This window comes from Lipomyces tetrasporus (genome assembly GCF_029532465.1).
Source record: "Lipomyces tetrasporus strain NRRL Y-64009 chromosome Unknown POJ06scaffold_3, whole genome shotgun sequence".
In the NCBI taxonomy this organism is placed as follows: Eukaryota; Fungi; Ascomycota; class Lipomycetes; order Lipomycetales; family Lipomycetaceae; genus Lipomyces; species Lipomyces tetrasporus.
The window spans coordinates 1,166,918-1,184,988 of NW_026611598.1; the positions used below are offsets into that span (position 1 = coordinate 1,166,918).

Sequence of the window (18,071 nt, forward strand, 5' to 3'; positions counted from 1 at the left end):
TAAGGTTCTTACTAATGACTTCTCATTCTGAATAGGGCGTAAGCGTGCCTAAGGAGGTGCACATGACCACTGAGTCCCAACTTGATATTGAGATCTATTCCATCAACTTCTTTCTTGATTTGTCAGGATATCTTCATACGTACTGCTATAGATATGGGAGTAAGTAGTTTACAATGTCGACATATTGAACTACGCTAATGCAGATTAGAACGACGGCGGCTCGATCCCGACTCGCCGCGAACTGGTCAAATCCTCTAAAGGCGAGCGCACCTCGTCCGAACTCTTCGAGCAAAACTTACTGAACGCGACATTCGTATGGAGTACCTGTATACTAAGCAAAAAGCCACTACAACTGCCCATCGTCAGCGACTATTTGGGCAGGTTATATAATAAGGATTCGGTACTGGAATGGTTAATCTCGCCGGAGAATTTCGGTGATGGCGACGCGACTGTGCCGCACATTAGAAGTCTTAAGGATGTCGTGGAATTGAAAATAACAAAAGACGAGAATTCCGGCAAATGGATCTGTCCTGTCACGGGAAAAGAATTGAAGGCTGGCGGCTCAAAGTTCGTGTATCTGCCAGAGTGTGGACATGTGTTTGCGGAGAGCGCTTTCAGGGAAATCGATACAGACAACTGCCTGGCGTGTGGATCGATGTATAGCAAGGCTAATGTCGTAACGATCAATCCGACGACAAAGGCTGATGTTGAAGCTAATAAAGCTAGAATGGATCGATTGATAAGCGAAGGATTAGCACATTCGTTGAAGTCTACGTCGAACAAGAAGAAACGGAAAAACGGAGAGGACTCTAAAGAGAAGAAGGACAAGAAGAAGACCAAATCTATGGAGATAATCCGCAATGAAGAAACGCTGCGGATGACCACAAAGGTCTTGGAGAGCGTCAAGCAGAGTATCAATGGCAGGAAACGAAGTGAGGCAGTTCAGGACTTGTATTTAAAGGCGTAACTTGGTTGGGTTTGTTTATGATTAGCGATGTAGATTAGTACTGCATTTCATATACTGGAAAATCTATATTACTTCACGTAAAATCAATCGTCGTGGGTGAACTCAAGAGAGAGTTCTTAGCGTCGTCGCCGCCGCCGAGCCGCACGCCATAGCGGCTGCAGAAATTTATGGGACAATTTGGTGCCTGAGTAATTTGCCTTTGCCAGACCTTAGCTATATTTCTGATAAAATAACACAATGGGCAAATGTAGCAAAGACAAGCGTGACCTTTACTACCGTAAAGCTAAGGAACAAGGATGGCGAGCACGATCAGCATTCAAGCTGCTACAACTGGACTCAGAATTTCACCTATTTGAAGGTGTCTCCAGAGTAGTAGACCTTTGCGCGGCACCAGGATCTTGGAGTCAAGTGCTTTCTCGTTCTTTACCAGAAGGGTCAGCTACTATTGTGTCCGTCGACTTACAACCCATCGCGCCGCTACCGGGTGTTATTACGCTGCAAGCTGATATCACTCATCCTTCGACTTTGACTAATGTCTTGAAATTATTTGGCGGCGAACCCGCGGATATTGTTTGCTCAGGTAAGCTCTTAAACAGTTGGTTTTCCGAGAAAGAATATTGCCAACACAGTTATTTCAGATGGTGCGCCTGATGTGACGGGTCTGCACGATTTAGACGAATACATCCAGGCGCAGCTTTTATTATCGGCACTGACTCTTGCGACAAATCTCCTCCGACCAGGCGGCAAATTCGTAGCAAAGATATTCAGAGGCAGGGACGTCGATCTATTATATTCGCAATTATCTCTTCTATTCGATAAGGTCACTTGCGCCAAGCCACGAAGTTCGCGAGCCTCGTCCTTGGAAGCATTCATTGTATGCGAGGGCTACAAACCACGACCTGGATGGCTTCCTGAATCGCTGAAGGTCGCTGAGATGAAACTCCCACTAGATTTGGAGTCTACCATTGCAGGAAGGAGAGAAGGAGCGGTTGCCCCGTTTATCGCATGCGGAGATCTATCAGATTACGACGCGGATGCCACATATCAGCTTGAGAAAGGTGTTCAAAGAATTAGCTTAGAACCAGTACAAAAGCCAACGGCACCACCATATAAAACGGCATTAGAGAAGAAAAGGAATGGAACCCTACGATGAATATGTATGGAGTTAGACGAAACAATGTGACGTAGCCTCTATAATTCGACTTATTTATCAAACTACCCACTATCGCATCATGCAATCTTTTTTCAGCTTCTCCGCGCGACCAATCATTTCGTCGATAGTGCGGAATCCAAGCTTAGCCATAATGCCACGCAGCTCGTTTGCAGTTTAGTAAAAGAAGTAAGGACGTGCTCGCGAGTACCGTGGAACTTCTTGCGAAGGTATGCATCCTGAGTAGCAATACCGACAGGACACTCGTTATAGACGACAAGGCGGTTGGCGAGTTGGAAGTGGCCTCCGCTGACTTCTATTGCTCTGTATTCGCCAGCTGATGCGTCGGAGACTGCGAAAGGGCGGCGGGCATCATGAGAATAATAAGTCTTTTCCAAATTCATCTTCTCGCACTTGCGAGGTAAGGAAATTACGACAGAAGATATTATTGAGAAAGAGTTAGGATGGCGGTTGATTAGTGAATTGGAAGGGAAGAGGGAGGTGAAGGGCGAGAGAGTAGTTCTATGAGATGAAGGCATATGAGGGACGGAGGGGCGGCGAGGGAGGATGTAGATAGATGATCGAGGTAGGAAGGGGATGGTGAAAAGTAACCCTGGTCCTACATGCCGGCACGCGAAGAAGGACATCACTGTTCGTTACATACGCGGTCCTCAGCTTCGTGCCAGCCGCGCCAGATAACGTTTTGTCGTGAAGCTCAAGATCACCCGGTGGCCTATAGCTGTTGAGTGATGAAAACAATGGTGATGTGGGTGGAGGAAGAATGACCAGCTATGAAGTGGCTGGGGAATCACAGACTAATTCCTGTGTCTCCGAGGGAATTAGATCTCATAGATTTTTCTAGTGCGGTCAGCATGTGCACATCCAGTTGATACCTGTAAGGGCGCACCACTAATCTGGGATTGCGGATGGCAAAGATGTAGTGTTTTAGACTTATATTAACCGACGGGCAGGGGCGCCGGGGGCGGTCCTCATATACGCTGTTCCGGCGCTTGCTGTTACAGGGGCTTTGGACTTGGTCAAGATATTAGGCACAAAACAAAGATCCGATTAACTAAAGAACAAAATCTACAACAAGGGAGATATGAGGTGCTGACGGGTCATCTGCCGACGCACTGATGGCAAGACGCGGGTCTGAGAGGCTCAGGGCTTGCGTCAGCTGCTGGAAGGATCTGTACTCATTCACGACCAGTTGGAAGCTGTCCAAAAAATCTTGAATATTCCGTGCATGGTTTACGGCGTCGTCTAAATCTGGACCCACGCGACTGCTTGGCATGCCATCAGTGAGGGAGAGTAGGTAACGAATAACAGCTGTAACATCCTCATGGAGGCCGGCCTATCCACTGGTTCAGTCAATCAGCATCACAGCAGGCACCTGGAGATTAAAGTATACTCACCAGTTCTGCAGACTGGCTATTAGAATTCATTGGGTGGAAATGGTGAATGTCAGGGAGTTGATAGAATGCACCGAGTGAGACTGGGATCCTTTATAGAAAACCATACTCTACAGGAAAGCCACGCGAGAAAGAAACGCGAAAAAGAAAAGAGCGGAGAACTGAACACGGGAAGGAACGGCGTGCGGGAAAGAACGGAGACGGAGCGCGGAGAGAAGCGCGAGAAAGAATGCGGGAAAGAACGGTAAGCGAAAAGGAACAGGAACACGAGAAGAGATGTTCTGAGCCAAGGAAGCCGAAACAAAACCAGAAGAAAAGATTCCGGCGAGCCAACACACCGAGATCTACCTTATCCCGCTGGCCCCGATGCGGCTTATGACACTTGATTCGGTATACTATATCATACTATGATACAAATATAAAAACGAATCATTTACGAGGCCCTTAGCCTTACCATGACTATCACCAAAGTGCAAAGCGAAATTGACGCGCTCGCATCGTTACTTACAGCCCGTTGTACTGAGTACAAGCCCCGTTGCATGAATCCAAGGCGTTGTATTCCTGGAAATTTCTAAGATGTAAGTAGGGGTGGACAGGAATGACGAATATATTCGCATTCGTACGAATATTCGCAATTCGAATTGGAAATTTCATTCTTACGAATGCGAATGCGAATAAAATAAATTATTCGTAATTATTCGCAATATTCGCACATATTATTAATAAATACATCAAACATTGGAACCCTACCCGCTATTCCTCTTTGGGACTAGCGTAGGTATTCCTCCGTACCTCGTCACTCCCACTCTCACTAATCCTTGTTTCCATCTTCACCGATGTTGTGGACCGGTAAAGAGCCTTCTCCGGTGTCGTTGGCCATTGGTAACTTCAACACTCTTGGACAGGTGCGCTTGTTGTGTCCAGTTAAGACCGCCTGCTTGGCTTCTTCGTTCAACGATCTGTTTTCCGCATATGCGTAAGGATCAATCCCTTCAAGTGGGTGACCCTGATGTCAACCGATTAACTCAGTGATTACCCACAGGTAATCAAGCTGTTTCTTGAAGCGCACTCTCCAGGGACAATGAGAAAGAATGCTTCGCGACTCTTGGTGACGCGTCATACCATTACTCCACGTGTCCCTACCACCGCTGGAAGGTTACGTGTGTTGCGTTCCTTACCGCTGCATTTGCAAACAAGTAAAAATGTATTTTCCTTGTTTTTTACCCAACCGTTTTTCACTGCGAAATTATTGGATATAGCATATTTATTGCTGCACATAACTTCTGGCTTTGCAATCGTTTGTAAAACGCTGAACGCTGGACGCTGGCCGATGGCTAACGCGTTGGCATTGTTCTTCAACTCTGAATTGATCCATAATGATATTGCCTTTTGTGTAGTTGAATGCACTATAGTTATTTATGGCAAACGGCTTAGTTCTTGACGCGTAAATATCGAGTTGTAACGCGTTATACTCGCGTTTATGGCACCTGGCCTCTGGCCACAAAAAATGGTACGGAGGAATACCTACGCTAGTCCCAAAGAGGAATAGCGGGTAAGATTCCAATGTTTCTCCTTAAAAATCTTCGTCGTTGGCGTACATATCCCTGAACAAAACAAGCGTCCTCATGTGTGTCCGGACTTACGGAATGTCTACGTAGGCCCAGCAAATCCGTTCCGCTGTTGAACAGTCTCTCGACTGCTACTTCTGATGCAGGAGTCGCTAGATAGTCTGCGTTGGGTGAAACCCTGCGAATATGCGTAGGGATCGGCACGGATAATATCCAGGCTAATTTTTCCTTATCCGTATCCGTATCCGCCGCGTAAAATATCTATATCCGTATCCGTATCCATATCCAGATATATTGGCTTTATCCGTATCCGTATCCGCAGTATCCACGGATATCCGTAATATCCACGGATACGACTCACGTGACCTTGAAGGGGCTTTTGCTCAGTCGTTTTTAATTTGGAGCCCAGGACTATGGAAAGATGATGATCCTACGATACGACTGACTATATTGACCACTCATTGGGCTTCAAACGGCTATATATCCAGCATTCAATAACGGACACAAACCTAACCCAGTATATAAACAGTTGCGACTAATCAGATCCGTGTTCTGATTCAAGCTTCCCTCCGCTCACAGCCAAGTGCGCGACCAAATTCTGGATTCATTGGACCTCCGTTCCCTATACAACTGAATATTTCGCAAATCGCAACTCACTTAATCTCTCCCAGTATTATTAGTTTACACATTTGTATTTGTTACTCGTATCCGTGGATATCCATGGATATATCCGCGGATATGACTAATCAATATTACCTTATCCGTGTCCGTATCCATATCCGCATATTCTCTATCCGTATCCGTATCCGCGACGGATATCCACGGATAGATCCGTTATCCGTGTATCCGTGATGAGAATAGAGAAAACTGTATTCGTGTCCACCCCTAGATGTAAGTCTGGCTCCAAACTCCAAGTCTCGCTCCAAAATGCTATACCTTCCCAGCTAGCTAAATTATAGATAGGCTAAATGTTGATACTATTTACAGTGAACTATCCTATGGATATTTTTGTAATATATATATTATACACTGATATAAATTATACACTAATAATACAGCCAACTCCAAGCAACGAGCAACGCCAACGCCACGAATGCAAAACGCCTCACTCTATCCTCCAAGACCTGCACGTCCAAAAATTATCCGGCGGAGCCGGGGGCGGGACCGGGATAGAAGAAAGCAATTAAGCAAATCATCTGGAGACTCTTCCTGATATTTCAATTTAGCTCTGGGAACCTGGCCCCATATCAAGCTTTAAGCTGGACAATGAAATGCGCAAACGAGCGACGCAGTCAACCCGAACCCTGAGAACCCCAGTGTGGGGAACTACTAAGCTGAAGGGGTAATAATCCCTTCACTTGGTGACACTACTAGCTTGTGCTAAACGTACGCTGAGTAGCTTTAGTCAGCACTAAGCCGAATCGATAAGCAGGATCGATTCCCCGCTGCTGCTGCTGATACTCGGTTGATCATTTTCAACAGTTGAGTCGGTCAACGTAAGATTGCAACCAGACAGGAACCTCGCGGTCCGAGGCCACAATTGCCGTAGAATTAGCCCTGCCATCACCGAGCCACAACCCCAAAAAATATGGGTCAACCGGTACAGCTCGCGGAGCTGCGGATACGGTGGATGGATCAAAGGCAAGTGGAGCACGATAGAGCTTCAAGTGATTGCGTTTGACCTCCTAGCAGCAGTGTCGCTCATTATAACGCGGCTGGAGTGCCGGCAGGACTGGGAAATGACTTGAACAACCAAATTTATTATGTCGAGAATACAAGACTCCGTTCTTGACCTGACAGCGAGGACAAAGCCCTTCTTTTATATTTTGTGTGTATGTGTATACACATTAGATGACGTAGCCAAGAAAAGCAACACGCAAGTAACAACGAAGGTCACAAACGAACACGCAAGCAAAAACAAAGGACACGAAGACCAAAACACAAGCCAGAACAAATCCCCGCAACTCGAAAGGACACGCACACCAGCTGACCCTGTCATTGAGAATTCTTCGCCATCGCTGACAATTAGAGGATCAGTTAGATGATGATGATCGCCAAGCAAAATTTAGAGCGACAGCTGTGCCTGCTCTTCGGTCTTAAAACGGCGTCACACCTTCCGAAGACCACCACAGTCACAGTGTAACGGGGCTGGACTTGACTGGACTTGACTAGGACTGGACTGGACGAGACGTATCTTGCATCATCTCCTTACCCACGCCCTGACAACTGGACTGGACTAGACTGGACTAGACTGGACTAGACTGGACTAGACTGGACTAGACTGGACATAGACTGGACTAGACTGGACTCGACTGGACTCGACTGGACTAGGGCGGGACTAGACTAAGACGATGGTACAAGGATATATTCTGAGAACATACAAGACTTCTTGACTCGTGTGGTAGCGAGGACAAATTCCTCCTTTTATAACTACCAGATCCTTATTAAATGCATAATACGTGCTCTAAGGCACGGCAAGGACAAAAACAAAGCGTAAGCACAATTGCCTATTCCACGCATACTGTGCGTGCGCCTCATGCGCCGCACGCGTATTCTGCTACATGGCACGGCACCAAGGCGTATCTGGCTCTCCGGTAGTCGTGCGTACTCAGACTGCGTTTGGTGCTCTCTTGCCGCTTTACGAGCTTATCGCTATTCGCTAGTCCTGGGCTTGACCATTGACAATGGTGGTCTACGAACCGACCAGTTTCGGTTCCTGTACCTAGCTGAACATGAAACAAGTTCGTATTCGCATGATGGTTGAGACAATGCAGCAATGTGTCACAGCTCCATTTTATTTCTCAAGAGTACAATGTGGATGATGGAACAAGTATATATATATATTGCTCAATTAGCATTGGATTTTTACTACGCAGCTTTTTTAGTACTATTTACAAAGCCTACACCTTTTATGCTTACAACATATTCTTCTGGTCCATCGGCTTGTTCATCTTCCTCGTCCAGCGCTTCCTGCTCTTTAATTCGGACTTCGGTTCCCCACATTGTCTTTATATCTCGCAGTAGTCGAACGAATCCTTCATCAATGACTCCCTTTCCTAGTAGTACCTTGCCAATGTCCTCCTTCCCAACGACCATTAAGACAATTAAAGACTTGACTTGACATCGACAAACCATGCCACCAAAGGCAATCTCCTCTAGCAGTGCTCGTGCCGCTCTTTCACCAACATCCTCCGGCGTTTCACCTGGCCCGCCAATAGACTCTGCAGTGTAGCACCATCCTGACCGTGTTTCTGCAACAAGCGATACACCAAATCCGGGGCTCTTGCCAGATTCTTCGCCTCTCGCGACGTCGCTGTATACAAACGTCTCACAGCCGGTAGCACTTAACACGCCCCTGGCAGCTTCAATTATTCTATTCACGCTCGCAGGACTGACACGGGTGGAATATGCCACCCCGCGTATCTTCACTATTGGGGGCGTCTTCACGGCCGCGTGGAGAGTCGTCGGCTGCAGGACCACATGTGGTAAAAACACATTCACTTCTCCACCACCCTGTGGCGGTGCTCCTCTTTTTATCACCCGTAGCTCTTGCCGCATGATACCAAACTTGTTGTAAATAGGGAATAGTGCTGTCCGTATTGTATCCACGCCCAGGTCAATGCCGTTAGAGGTAACACCTTTCAAAGTGAGAGACAATGTGGCCTTGCCAAATGGCGCAAGTAGGAGGATGGGTTCGAGAAAGTAGCCGACCGCTCTCGAAAGAGGGCAGTTGTGCGTGATGGCGCCATTCACTATCAAACCCGGTTTGTAAACTACAGCGGTACCTATAATTGATTAGCCCGTACAGCACGCATCGAATGCCTGACGGAACATACCAGTATATGAGATTTCAATTACGCTGCCGTTTGTTATAGCTTCCAATAGTCTAAGAAATGACACTTCATAGTCTACTCACATGTTAGTAATTGTGTGCCCACATCCAACTCGTCACAGTATCTAACCTTTCAATCCTGGCTCCATATCGTCAGATCTGATCCGATCAATCTTGATTGCCCGTCCAGACAACGTCGCCAGTATCAGTCGCATACGAAAGTCCTCATGCCCGCTATATAAAACCGGTGGCGCAACCATTCTCTCCTTTAGCTATCCAATCTGTTATAAAAGCGGCACTCGTATCTTGCTTTGTAAATTGCGGAATATTTTTCTGTAAGTTGAGCTGAAGAAAATCTCGTGGGGCTCATTTTTTCAACCCGTTGGGAGTAAATCATAGCCCCTATGCCAAAAGCAATTTCCTGTTTACGACCTTATCTATTGAATTTATTGCGCATTTGGTGCGCGGTCAGGGTCCACCAATCCTGAGAGGAACCTGTCGTGAATTTTTTGTCGACGTCGTTCCTGAAACCGGTACGGAAGGCACAGTAGTCTTCTATTTTCTGATAGTGAACAGGCATGCAGTCTGTTTTATAGAATGTCGTTGCCAACACAATCGTCTGACGAAGAGAGACCGGTACGGCTGCATATTTCGCCGCTGGCACCACCTCTCGCAGAGGATCCAGCCGACTTAGTAAGCCGGCTTTCTATCTTCGGCGCTCCACTCTCAAAGATTTCAATTCACAAAAAGCCTACATTGGACACTTCATTTGCATTCATCACGTTGTCACTAACAAAGCAACAATACGGTGCCTTACGAAGATCACTTAATGGTACCAAATTTAAAGGCGCGGTCCTCAACATCGAGGAAGCGAGAGCACCTGATTATCGTACTCGTGCCGAATTAATAATTCCGCAAAACAAAGAAGAAATGCCATACGAGGATGAAGCACGATTGTTCAAACGTCGTGCATTGGCGTTAAGAGAGCAGCGATTGTTGCAGCGTGTATTGTATCATGTTCGCAGGGGGCACTATCAATTTGGCAAGTATGAGAGAGGACGATTGCGAGCGACCGAACGAGACTTTAGAAAAAGTCCGCCGACGTTTAGAGTCAAGATCGGCAACAAAGCAAAGGTTTTAAGGTGCAAAAAGCAGAAATTGTGGGGTAAGGCACGGGGTGGTGATGTCAGTGACTTGTCATGGGAGTTTGTGGATAACGGGAGTGAAGAAGGCATCGACGTGACTGTGGGGCACTGGGCGAATGGGAAAGGCGACGTAATTGAGATCGTTAAGAAACAACGAGTGAACACTGATGATGTCGCAAGGTTGAAGGTAGAACTTCAGAACGGGGAGTTGGCCGACTCACTGGTTGAGGATACTGAGATTGAGGTAGTACCTTTGAGCTCAGAATCAGTCAAGGAAGAGACAGAGGACGACCGGATACAGCGCATAGAGAAGGAAAAGAGTCTGAAGATTTTGCAAGATATGTTTGGCGAAGACAAACCAGAGACGTAAGATAACTTCATACTCGAGGAATCTCATGTCGACTAAAGCTAATGAGAGTAGCGACGTTGCCGCCGCAATAAATAAAGCTCAATTTGATTACTCTGAGGAGGATGACGATGACGCTATTTTCAACATTATATCTGGGACCTCGAAAACTGTGCCGACTAACGTCCTGGACGATGCTTCAGCAATTGATGACGACTCGGCAGACGAATCCATGATAACTGTCACCAATACATCGAGTGTAGTGGACTCAGTTTCTGGCGGTATGTCTGTCGATGCTGAGTCATCCAATTCCATGGCAGCTACCGGTGGAATGAGTATACAAAGAAAGCGGGAAGCATCTGACGCACACAGCGAGCAGGGCCAGAATGCCGGTAGTGATTCTTCTGCGGCCATAACTTCTGACGAATCCGATGAGGAACAATATGGCGACAAATCTCATGACTCAGATACCTCGTCAGAGGAGAACGTTCCGTCTAACACTGATTCAGACAGCGATGGCAGCAGTTTGTCCTCGTCCGGGTCTGACTCTGAACTGGACCACACGGCGGACGAGACCGCCAAACAGACGGTCGCATCAACGAAGGGGCTTGAAAAAGAACCTTCTCGCGGACCAATGAAGAATGTCGTTACGGAACGTCTTCGCTCCCTCTTCAATAACGACGGATCTAAAGGTTTCTTTTCATTATTTCAAAGCTCAGATGTATCCGACTTTGACGTCGAAGAAGACGATTCAGAAGGAGGCGATGGTAATAATGCTGAACAATCAATGCGGTCGCCATCGCCGCTTATAGAATCAAAGATGGAGGAACTTAACGAAGAAAATGCTTCCCCACCGGCCGGAGGAGGGCATCCAGAAATCCAATATCCCAAGAGGACAACCAGGTCCTTCGAGAACCTACCTCTGCTGTTCCCGCATTCAGATTCTGCGTTCCTGAATGCACAGACGCAGTTTAGCCGAGCACCTACGCGGCCTCCATTAAGCAGACGGGATTGGGAGAAAGAGTTTTATGAGAAGAGAGGTGAATGGATGCGGAAAGCAAAACGAAGGAGGAGGGATGTTATTAGAAAGATCCGTCGAAGAGAAGGGAATAATCCGGCAGATGCGGAGTCGCGAAGAAGCAGAGGATCGATTTTGTAGGATTTTGTAGACGGGTATCTGTAAATAGACTGGTGTAACTTATATCTATTTCAAACATTTTTTAACAATATCAGATATAGATATGCAGAGCCTTCCACTTAATCCAAATAACCTCTTACGACAACTCCGTAACTCCGAACCATGCACCTTTTATCTACCACATACTTAACATGAACGATCTCCATGCATACATTCTCGCCTACTATTTCTTTGAGTCGCTTGCACACGTCGCCGGAGGTCGAGACTCCACAAGAGATATAAATACTGACAGACAGTAGGTCACCAGCCTTCGTCTCGACATGACTGGCTATTTGGGAAATGATATCGTCGCAGCACCAACTCTCATAATAGACAGTTCCATACTCAACACGATCGATCCCAAAATGTTTGCTATGACTGACTCTAAACTCATCGTCCTCGTCGGCGTCGCCATCGGCGCAAGAGCTTAGATACCGTGTGTTAATACCAACACCGCCATATTCCACCCATGCGCCCACAGGTAGTCCAACAAGTACAGCAGCAAAAACGCCGCACTCATGACCTCTTTGGTTCATAACGTGTATGGCCGCCTGGGCAGCTGCCGACGACGAGGTGTATGCGATCAAGTAGTAAAACTTCCCACCATCCCCTTCGGATGGGCGCTCGACAACCGCGTCCATTACTCTTTCAAGATTTTGCATAGCAAGCACAGCCTGTCCAAGTACACCTTCGGTTTTGTATAAAGTCATGGTAGCTGGAATCAGAGGAATCTGACCAGCCAGGTATACGCATTCCTGAACCGTACACGCTTGAGCATACGGTCCAATATTTGCTGGTGCCCAGTAACTCCGTCCTTGCACGTGCAAGCCGGATCTCGCCTCCGGAACTCGAGTAATTGTGCATGACAACGATGCACGGCATGACGAGGCGAGAAGCGTGGAAATACATGCTCTGGATGGTGGATTCGGTTTTGTGATAGGATGCGTGAAGAATTTCTTGTATGATTCATTTGCAGTCGGGAACGTGGACATATCTGAAAGTTGGAATGTGATGGACGTTATAGAATATGGATCTGTAATTCCGAAGGATGCCATGATATTTGACAGCTGCTTAAAAATGAGCGCAATCTCGTCGGATATGGTTGAACTGTTAGCTGCAGTAACGTTTGCGACTGAAATAGTGGTTGGAGAGATTCCGATGGATAGCTCAGGTACTATGGACGGAGGACTCACTGCCGCTGGATCATTCTCCCCGATATCTGTGCCTTTCAAGCTATCGAATATGCCTAGGAATGACTCACTCAGCAGTGGAGGAACGGCAATTTTGTCCATCCAATCCTTGGCAATTGCATTTTTATATTCCGCGTGCGCTCTTAACTTCAAATACGCGACATCACCATTATCATCCTTCACAATCTGCGTCTCATCTACAACCACCTTCTTACCGAAAAATGGACAATCGAGTACCAGCGTCTCATACTCACCACCTTCGCCACATATATGACTTCCATACATGTGATTGAGCTTAAAAAGGTGATGGCGCAGTTGTCCCAACGATTTGCCGAGATGCTGTTCAGCAGTTAAACCTGCTCCAGCAACTTTGATGACAATAGCATTGATCCCAGCTTGAATCATTTCGTCGAAGAGCGAGGCTTGATTACGCCGCCACAGATATGCCAGAGACGTCAAGCCGAGACGGGAGCACACGTTTTCGACACGAGTCCGTTGATATGTGGACAGGATCGCGCCCACCGAGACTGCCTCAATATCCGGATGTGCAGTCTTGACTGTTTGCAAAAGAGTGTACAAGTCCTCAGTCTCGTCGGCCGCCGTTGTAGCATAATCCAGTTTTGTGGTGACTGATGTTCCAGTAATCGGGGCTCGATACATTGGGATTCCGAAACAGTCGGAGTACAGACTGAGTACAGAATGCCCCACGGTTTGGTACATGAAGCTGTCCATTTCGTGAATCACGTCATTTTCGTCGCTGTCTATCGACGGGGGAAGGGGAGGATGTAAATTTGCCAAGGCCACGACTTCGTGCCCATTTTTGATGCAATGCAAGATGTTGTAGCAGGAATCTTTTCCCCCAGATACCAGCGCAACAGATTTCATCTAGCTTAAACATGTTAGTCACTCGCAACATTTTCCTTCCCTTTTAGTTACCAATAAAAACCCTTTTCAGAGGAGAAAAATGTCCCGAATCTTCTATAACGAACATCGATTTCAATGCAATGCCCGCCTCAAACACATCGGTCGTGCAGTGTAAGCTACACGTCGCAAAGACGAATTAATCTTGCAATGCTCGGACACGGAAACCTTTCAAATGACCAGTTTCCGCAGTCTTTAAAAACCCCAAGGCCTTCAGAGACCTGAGCATTGCCAATGTAATAATGCAGCTCAGGATACATAAATTAAGCAGAACAGTTTGTATTACCTTAAACAATTTATCTCATGAATTCGACACCATGCTGATGCAGAAAAGAGTGAATGCTATATCCCTCTGGGATGTCGCCAATTTAGTTGGTCTGGAGGTTTGAGTACATAGAAATTTTTAGGTAGCAGGCTTGTCTATGTGCGCCCTAACCCCTGAACCATTGTATCACAACCATGCATGTCCGACTCGGCAATCGTATGCTCATTACGTATATACTAAGGTGATAATCTGGCTCTGTTCAACTGCCGGAATGATCTAAACAGAATATTTCTACCCTGTCATTCTTAAGCTGATAGTATGTCACGGGCTCATACCGTAGACAGTTGCTAGAGCATGTTTAGGCTGACTTCTTGTCGTCTAACTAATATGCTTTCGCCGACGTCTTGGCCTCCTCATTCTTCCAATTAACTTTCCAGTCCCGAGATTATGATCGATACTAGCCGACGAGTACGATATAAAGATCGGGCGAAGAATGTTCCGACGAGAATCAAGAATCACCCAGCGTTAGTCGGAGTCCGGACTCAAGTTAATCCCGACTTTGGATGTCCCGCTGGGATGCTTGACGCCATCGTGACGTCACTCCCATCGCGTCATTAGTCTCCCCATATTCCCTGTTACCCGCGGGCTCCAAAACACTTTACAAACAGGCAGCTCCAAGCAGGCGATACATTCCGAATCCGGCAACTGGATTCAGTTTGTCTGCTAAGACTGGGACGAAGCTGTGCGATTGGTCGGGCTTGACCATGGCGGGTACGGGGTGCGATTGCGCCTAAGCGTAAACGTCAGCTGCTTGTTGGCTTGGCCGCTTATATTAAACACTCGCGTATTCATCATCTCGTCTACAAATGACCATTCACACTCATCTCCGTCATTAGATATCTGTCGTTTATCGACCCAATGTCACCCTCGTCAAGCAGCCTTTCCTCTGACCTGCCGCCATATAGCTCTGGATCGCAAGAAACCGGCATCGAATCCGCCTTCAATAATCTGGGCATGACATCCTCGACGTCCGACTCGTCGGGCGCGACGCCTCAATCGTCGTTGCTGCCGGCGCAAGCAACTGATGCAAGTTTTATTGCCGATCACGCGGCTACTTTGCGACATGCGAGTGATTGGCATATTCCGGAATCTTCGCGCGTGCCGTTTAGTGAGATTCCAGCGATATTGATTTCGATTTTTGGGAGGTATAGACGCGATAGCATCAGTGATACTTTGCCGGACCCAGTGTCGCCCTCAGGAAACGATGATGAAATAACGAAGTACGACGACAGCCCGAGACAGCTGATGCCGATACCGGTTGATGGTCATGCCGTCGGCGAGCCGCGACTGTTCTTCTCGTCGCGAGTCGAGGCGCCGTTTGAAGTCTTTGCGGTTAAATGGTCCGGTGAAGAGATTGGACTGGTAGGGCGTGCCGAGACAGGCGACGCCAGTCACGAATCAGACGGGGAAGGACAACCGTTGGCTCGAGATACGTCGGCTTCGTCAGCATCGACAGTGTCTGATGATTTCGAGCATGATAACAGTCTCTCTAGGTCCACTACTCCGGAACCATTTGCCCCAGAACGAAAGAAAGTCTCGCCGATCAGCAAGATCGTGTCAAAACATTTCCCTGGCCACCACGGCCAGAAGCATAGTGGTTCGTTCCCACCAACACATCACAAGCAACACACTCCGTCCGCGGCTACGTTCCGTTCTCTTATCAAACTGCCGTCGGATTCGCCGCTGCGGTCGATTTCACCGGACGAATGGGATCCTCAGGGCGCGTATGGGAATATTATTGTGTCACTCAGTGCTGCGACGGGGAATCCAGCCAAGATATACGAGGCAGCCGGTACGCATGGCAAGATTTGGTATTGGATTGCCGCACGGCTGGCTGGGCACGATGTTCTTGTAGGTGTTAGCACGTTTGCAGTCTTTGGAGCATATGACGAAGATGACAAGGTGGGATTGGAGAAGGTTGAGCAAGAGTCTAGCGAGAGCAAGGCTACGGGGTTGGAGAAAGCTGTCAGGGAAGAAACCTCAGTGCCGACTGAGAAGCAGCTGCGGGAGAGGCTTCTACAGGATCTATGAGATTATTCAATTAGTTGCATTTTGTATATAAATTGGGAGGGACGATTATTAAATGCTAGAATGTTCCAAGTAATTGAGTAATTTGGAGTGTGTTACGGTATAATATATTCGAACAATTTATCGTACACTTGTGCTTGTCAATAACTCTGTTTACAGATATCCACGCAATGCAATCGCACCGGCCACCACTTTTGTTGCTTCACTTCTGTCGACGAGTGATATTCCAGGCTGAAGTTTGTAGTTCTAGCAAGTTAGCCATGACAAAATTTATAACCCGACGAACGGAAGTTATGCTACCTTTCTGACCGTCTCTATGTCTGTCAACTGGGCAATATTCTCGTCGCTTACTGGAATACTCGTGCCCTGAATAATTTCTTCCAGCTCGGCCCACACGGAATTACTCCGCTTCGTCTGGTCCGTGTCGACCTTGACAACAAGCAAGCTGTCGCTGTCGTCGGCAATGCCAAACCGCCGCAATGTGTCGGCAATATTCATTGTGCCTCCCAACGCAAACACAACCTCCGAACTCAGCGTTCTCGTGCGCAGTCCACCAGCTTCCATGTCGGTCAGCGCACGATAGACGGCAGCAAGAACGTGCGCAACCGAAAGCATGCTCCGCGGATCAACAAACGCATAGGAATACCGCGTGTTGCCGGATAGAAGTTCTTTCCGGATTGTGGCCGCGTTGGTTACGGAAGTGTACAGTCCGACATGGACGACGCTTTGTGGAAACTGAGGGAGCCGAAGGGTTAAACCAGGCTCCATGTTTTGCTGTTATTGCGTCCGTGTGGATAGCTGATGACGAGGATACTGCAAGAAGGAGAATACTGTATTGTCAAAACCCGTCGATGGGCAACACAGCCTAACCCAGTCACGTGATATACCCTAACCAGAAGCCTGGTAATGAGTGCGTGAAGTGGTGACGAATAATTTTTTGGGTTGCACGGTTGCACCGCGTAAGGACCGTTGGGCGGATGCCTTTGGAAATTGAAATTATGGGTAGACGAAGGAGGAACAAGAAATTACGTGCGCCTGTCTATCTGCTCGATATATTTATAGCTATGCGATGACTCCAGTCTACACTCTACAGAGCGCACGATGAGGAGACCGAGAACTTTACGGAATAATACCATGCTCTTCCGGATTCAGGGGTGCCGCAGGACTACGTAAATGCGTATTGGACGGCTTGTATCATAGGACGACGGGGTTGGGCCGAGTTCCGTTAGGTCGAACCTGTAGGACGGATTGAGCAGTCAAGGCTGCTTCTCGCGCTTTTTCGGAATGGGGCTAAGATTAAGTTCTATATCCTCCGTATCAATATATTGTGTTCTAGAACGCATTGTGTGCAGCGCTTTGCATGCAACGGTTGGTGAAGGCTGCGTCTGCACGTTTAGTGCGTGGCTTGATTGCCCTGTGCTTAGCTTGCGGCACTCCCTACCTCCAGGGTATTCATTTACGCGGGTCGGCCGAGACGACCGCCGAACCCAAGAAAATCGGAAGGCTACACTCAGCTACTGAGCACCGAGGCCGATCCGGCAGACATTCGGCAGCTCTTAGGTGCCCCGGTGAATTCGCGGAGTGCTGCAGATATGCCGAATGTACGTTTGCTCTTGCGCCGTGATAGTTGTTCCTGCCCTGTACGGGGCTGGAGTTCTCACTAATGCGGTGACTTGTACGGAACTTTATGCTCAGTATTGACACATAAATCAAGGGGACCACAACGTGACGAAGTGCTGATCTGCACAGCATGGTTAGCAGCGTCACGTGCAACAGTCCTGGACAGGTGCGATCGACTGGCTGTCGCTACCGTAGAACCCCGTTAAGCCGGTTCAGTAAAAATTCGCCTCACGACTATCAATCCATTTTAATAAACCGATACGCATTATGCACATGATTGTAAACATTATATCGGCTTAACAGGGTTCTACTGTATTATTAGATTTTTGTCTGATGAGGTCACACTCCGGATGGCATCACCGACCGCCGCGCGCCGCACGCCGACGATAC

General features: G+C 47.6%; 10 protein-coding genes across 10 annotated transcripts; 4 read left to right on the forward strand and 6 right to left on the reverse strand.

The window, feature by feature from the left end:
* The first annotated feature begins 18 nt into the window (after window positions 1-18).
* POJ06DRAFT_248716 (Rtf2 RING-finger-domain-containing protein) lies at window positions 19-1,064 on the forward strand. Its single transcript, XM_056187068.1, has 2 exons — window positions 19-159; window positions 209-1,064. Exons 1-2 carry the CDS (start codon window positions 154-156, stop codon window positions 965-967), a joined length of 765 nt encoding a protein of 254 aa, XP_056045530.1. The 5' UTR covers window positions 19-153; the 3' UTR covers window positions 968-1,064.
* A 61-nt stretch (window positions 1,065-1,125) lies between these two features.
* Window positions 1,126-2,177, forward strand: POJ06DRAFT_76591 (FtsJ-like methyltransferase-domain-containing protein). Its single transcript, XM_056191526.1, has 2 exons — window positions 1,126-1,547; window positions 1,606-2,177. Exons 1-2 carry the CDS (start codon window positions 1,205-1,207, stop codon window positions 2,118-2,120), a joined length of 858 nt encoding a protein of 285 aa, XP_056045531.1. The 5' UTR covers window positions 1,126-1,204; the 3' UTR covers window positions 2,121-2,177.
* On the reverse strand, window positions 2,177-3,104 carry POJ06DRAFT_76614 (uncharacterized protein). Its single transcript, XM_056191527.1, has one exon. The coding sequence runs from the start codon at window positions 2,762-2,764 to the stop codon at window positions 2,234-2,236; it is 531 nt and encodes a 176-aa protein (XP_056045532.1). The 5' UTR covers window positions 2,765-3,104; the 3' UTR covers window positions 2,177-2,233.
* Window positions 3,105-3,189: 85 nt separating this feature from the next.
* Window positions 3,190-3,562, reverse strand: POJ06DRAFT_266694 (uncharacterized protein; the record flags this gene model as incomplete). Its single annotated transcript, XM_056189177.1, has 2 exons — window positions 3,190-3,471; window positions 3,533-3,562. The coding sequence occupies 2 exons, from the start codon at window positions 3,560-3,562 to the stop codon at window positions 3,190-3,192; spliced, it is 312 nt and encodes a 103-aa protein (XP_056045533.1).
* A 567-nt stretch (window positions 3,563-4,129) lies between these two features.
* Window positions 4,130-4,765, reverse strand: POJ06DRAFT_248721 (uncharacterized protein; the record flags this gene model as incomplete). Its single annotated transcript, XM_056187069.1, has 2 exons — window positions 4,130-4,631; window positions 4,652-4,765. Coding segments are annotated over 2 exons (204 nt in total), but the record flags the coding sequence as incomplete, so codon positions are not given.
* A 3,165-nt stretch (window positions 4,766-7,930) lies between these two features.
* Window positions 7,931-9,274, reverse strand: POJ06DRAFT_220352 (RNA 3'-terminal phosphate cyclase/enolpyruvate transferase). Its single transcript, XM_056185608.1, has 3 exons — window positions 9,060-9,274; window positions 8,934-9,005; window positions 7,931-8,882 (listed from the first exon to the last, which is right to left on the reverse strand). The coding sequence occupies exons 1-3, from the start codon at window positions 9,187-9,189 to the stop codon at window positions 7,966-7,968; spliced, it is 1,119 nt and encodes a 372-aa protein (XP_056045535.1). The 5' UTR covers window positions 9,190-9,274; the 3' UTR covers window positions 7,931-7,965.
* Window positions 9,275-9,448: 174 nt separating this feature from the next.
* On the forward strand, window positions 9,449-11,636 carry POJ06DRAFT_248727 (uncharacterized protein). Its single transcript, XM_056187070.1, has 2 exons — window positions 9,449-10,440; window positions 10,496-11,636. The coding sequence occupies exons 1-2, from the start codon at window positions 9,527-9,529 to the stop codon at window positions 11,577-11,579; spliced, it is 1,998 nt and encodes a 665-aa protein (XP_056045536.1). The 5' UTR covers window positions 9,449-9,526; the 3' UTR covers window positions 11,580-11,636.
* On the reverse strand, window positions 11,637-14,086 carry POJ06DRAFT_248730 (uncharacterized protein). The gene has a single exon (XM_056187071.1). The coding sequence runs from the start codon at window positions 13,670-13,672 to the stop codon at window positions 11,678-11,680; it is 1,995 nt and encodes a 664-aa protein (XP_056045537.1). The 5' UTR covers window positions 13,673-14,086; the 3' UTR covers window positions 11,637-11,677.
* A 517-nt stretch (window positions 14,087-14,603) lies between these two features.
* On the forward strand, window positions 14,604-16,179 carry POJ06DRAFT_248731 (uncharacterized protein). The gene has a single exon (XM_056187072.1). The coding sequence runs from the start codon at window positions 14,892-14,894 to the stop codon at window positions 16,062-16,064; it is 1,173 nt and encodes a 390-aa protein (XP_056045538.1). The 5' UTR covers window positions 14,604-14,891; the 3' UTR covers window positions 16,065-16,179.
* POJ06DRAFT_248733 (kinase binding protein CGI-121-domain-containing protein) lies at window positions 16,180-16,876 on the reverse strand. The gene is made up of 2 exons (XM_056187073.1): window positions 16,362-16,876; window positions 16,180-16,307 (listed from the first exon to the last, which is right to left on the reverse strand). The coding sequence occupies exons 1-2, from the start codon at window positions 16,827-16,829 to the stop codon at window positions 16,215-16,217; spliced, it is 561 nt and encodes a 186-aa protein (XP_056045539.1). The 5' UTR covers window positions 16,830-16,876; the 3' UTR covers window positions 16,180-16,214.
* Between the last annotated feature and the right edge of the window lie 1,195 nt (window positions 16,877-18,071).

Bases quoted from the DNA above. Each gene is read 5' to 3' on its own strand.
- POJ06DRAFT_76591 (XM_056191526.1), top strand. From the start codon at position 1,205: ATGGGCAAATGTAGCAAAGACAAGCGTGACCTTTACTACCGTAAAGCT. The intron at 1,548-1,605 runs GTAAGCTCTTAA...CAGTTATTTCAG, and splicing joins CGCGGATATTGTTTGCTCAG to ATGGTGCGCCTGATGTGACG.
- POJ06DRAFT_76614 (XM_056191527.1), bottom strand. From the start codon at position 2,764: ATGTCCTTCTTCGCGTGCCGGCATGTAGGACCAGGGTTACTTTTCACC.
- POJ06DRAFT_220352 (XM_056185608.1), bottom strand. From the start codon at position 9,189: ATGGTTGCGCCACCGGTTTTATATAGCGGGCATGAGGACTTTCGTATG. The intron at 9,006-9,059 runs GTTAGATACTGT...ACATGTGAGTAG, and splicing joins TATGGAGCCAGGATTGAAAG to ACTATGAAGTGTCATTTCTT. The intron at 8,883-8,933 runs GTATGTTCCGTC...AATCAATTATAG, and splicing joins AATTGAAATCTCATATACTG to GTACCGCTGTAGTTTACAAA.
- POJ06DRAFT_248727 (XM_056187070.1), top strand. From the start codon at position 9,527: ATGTCGTTGCCAACACAATCGTCTGACGAAGAGAGACCGGTACGGCTG. The intron at 10,441-10,495 runs GTAAGATAACTT...TAATGAGAGTAG, and splicing joins GGCGAAGACAAACCAGAGAC to CGACGTTGCCGCCGCAATAA.
- POJ06DRAFT_248730 (XM_056187071.1), bottom strand. From the start codon at position 13,672: ATGAAATCTGTTGCGCTGGTATCTGGGGGAAAAGATTCCTGCTACAAC.
- POJ06DRAFT_248731 (XM_056187072.1), top strand. From the start codon at position 14,892: ATGTCACCCTCGTCAAGCAGCCTTTCCTCTGACCTGCCGCCATATAGC.
- POJ06DRAFT_248733 (XM_056187073.1), bottom strand. From the start codon at position 16,829: ATGGAGCCTGGTTTAACCCTTCGGCTCCCTCAGTTTCCACAAAGCGTC. The intron at 16,308-16,361 runs GTAGCATAACTT...CTAACTTGCTAG, and splicing joins ACATAGAGACGGTCAGAAAG to AACTACAAACTTCAGCCTGG.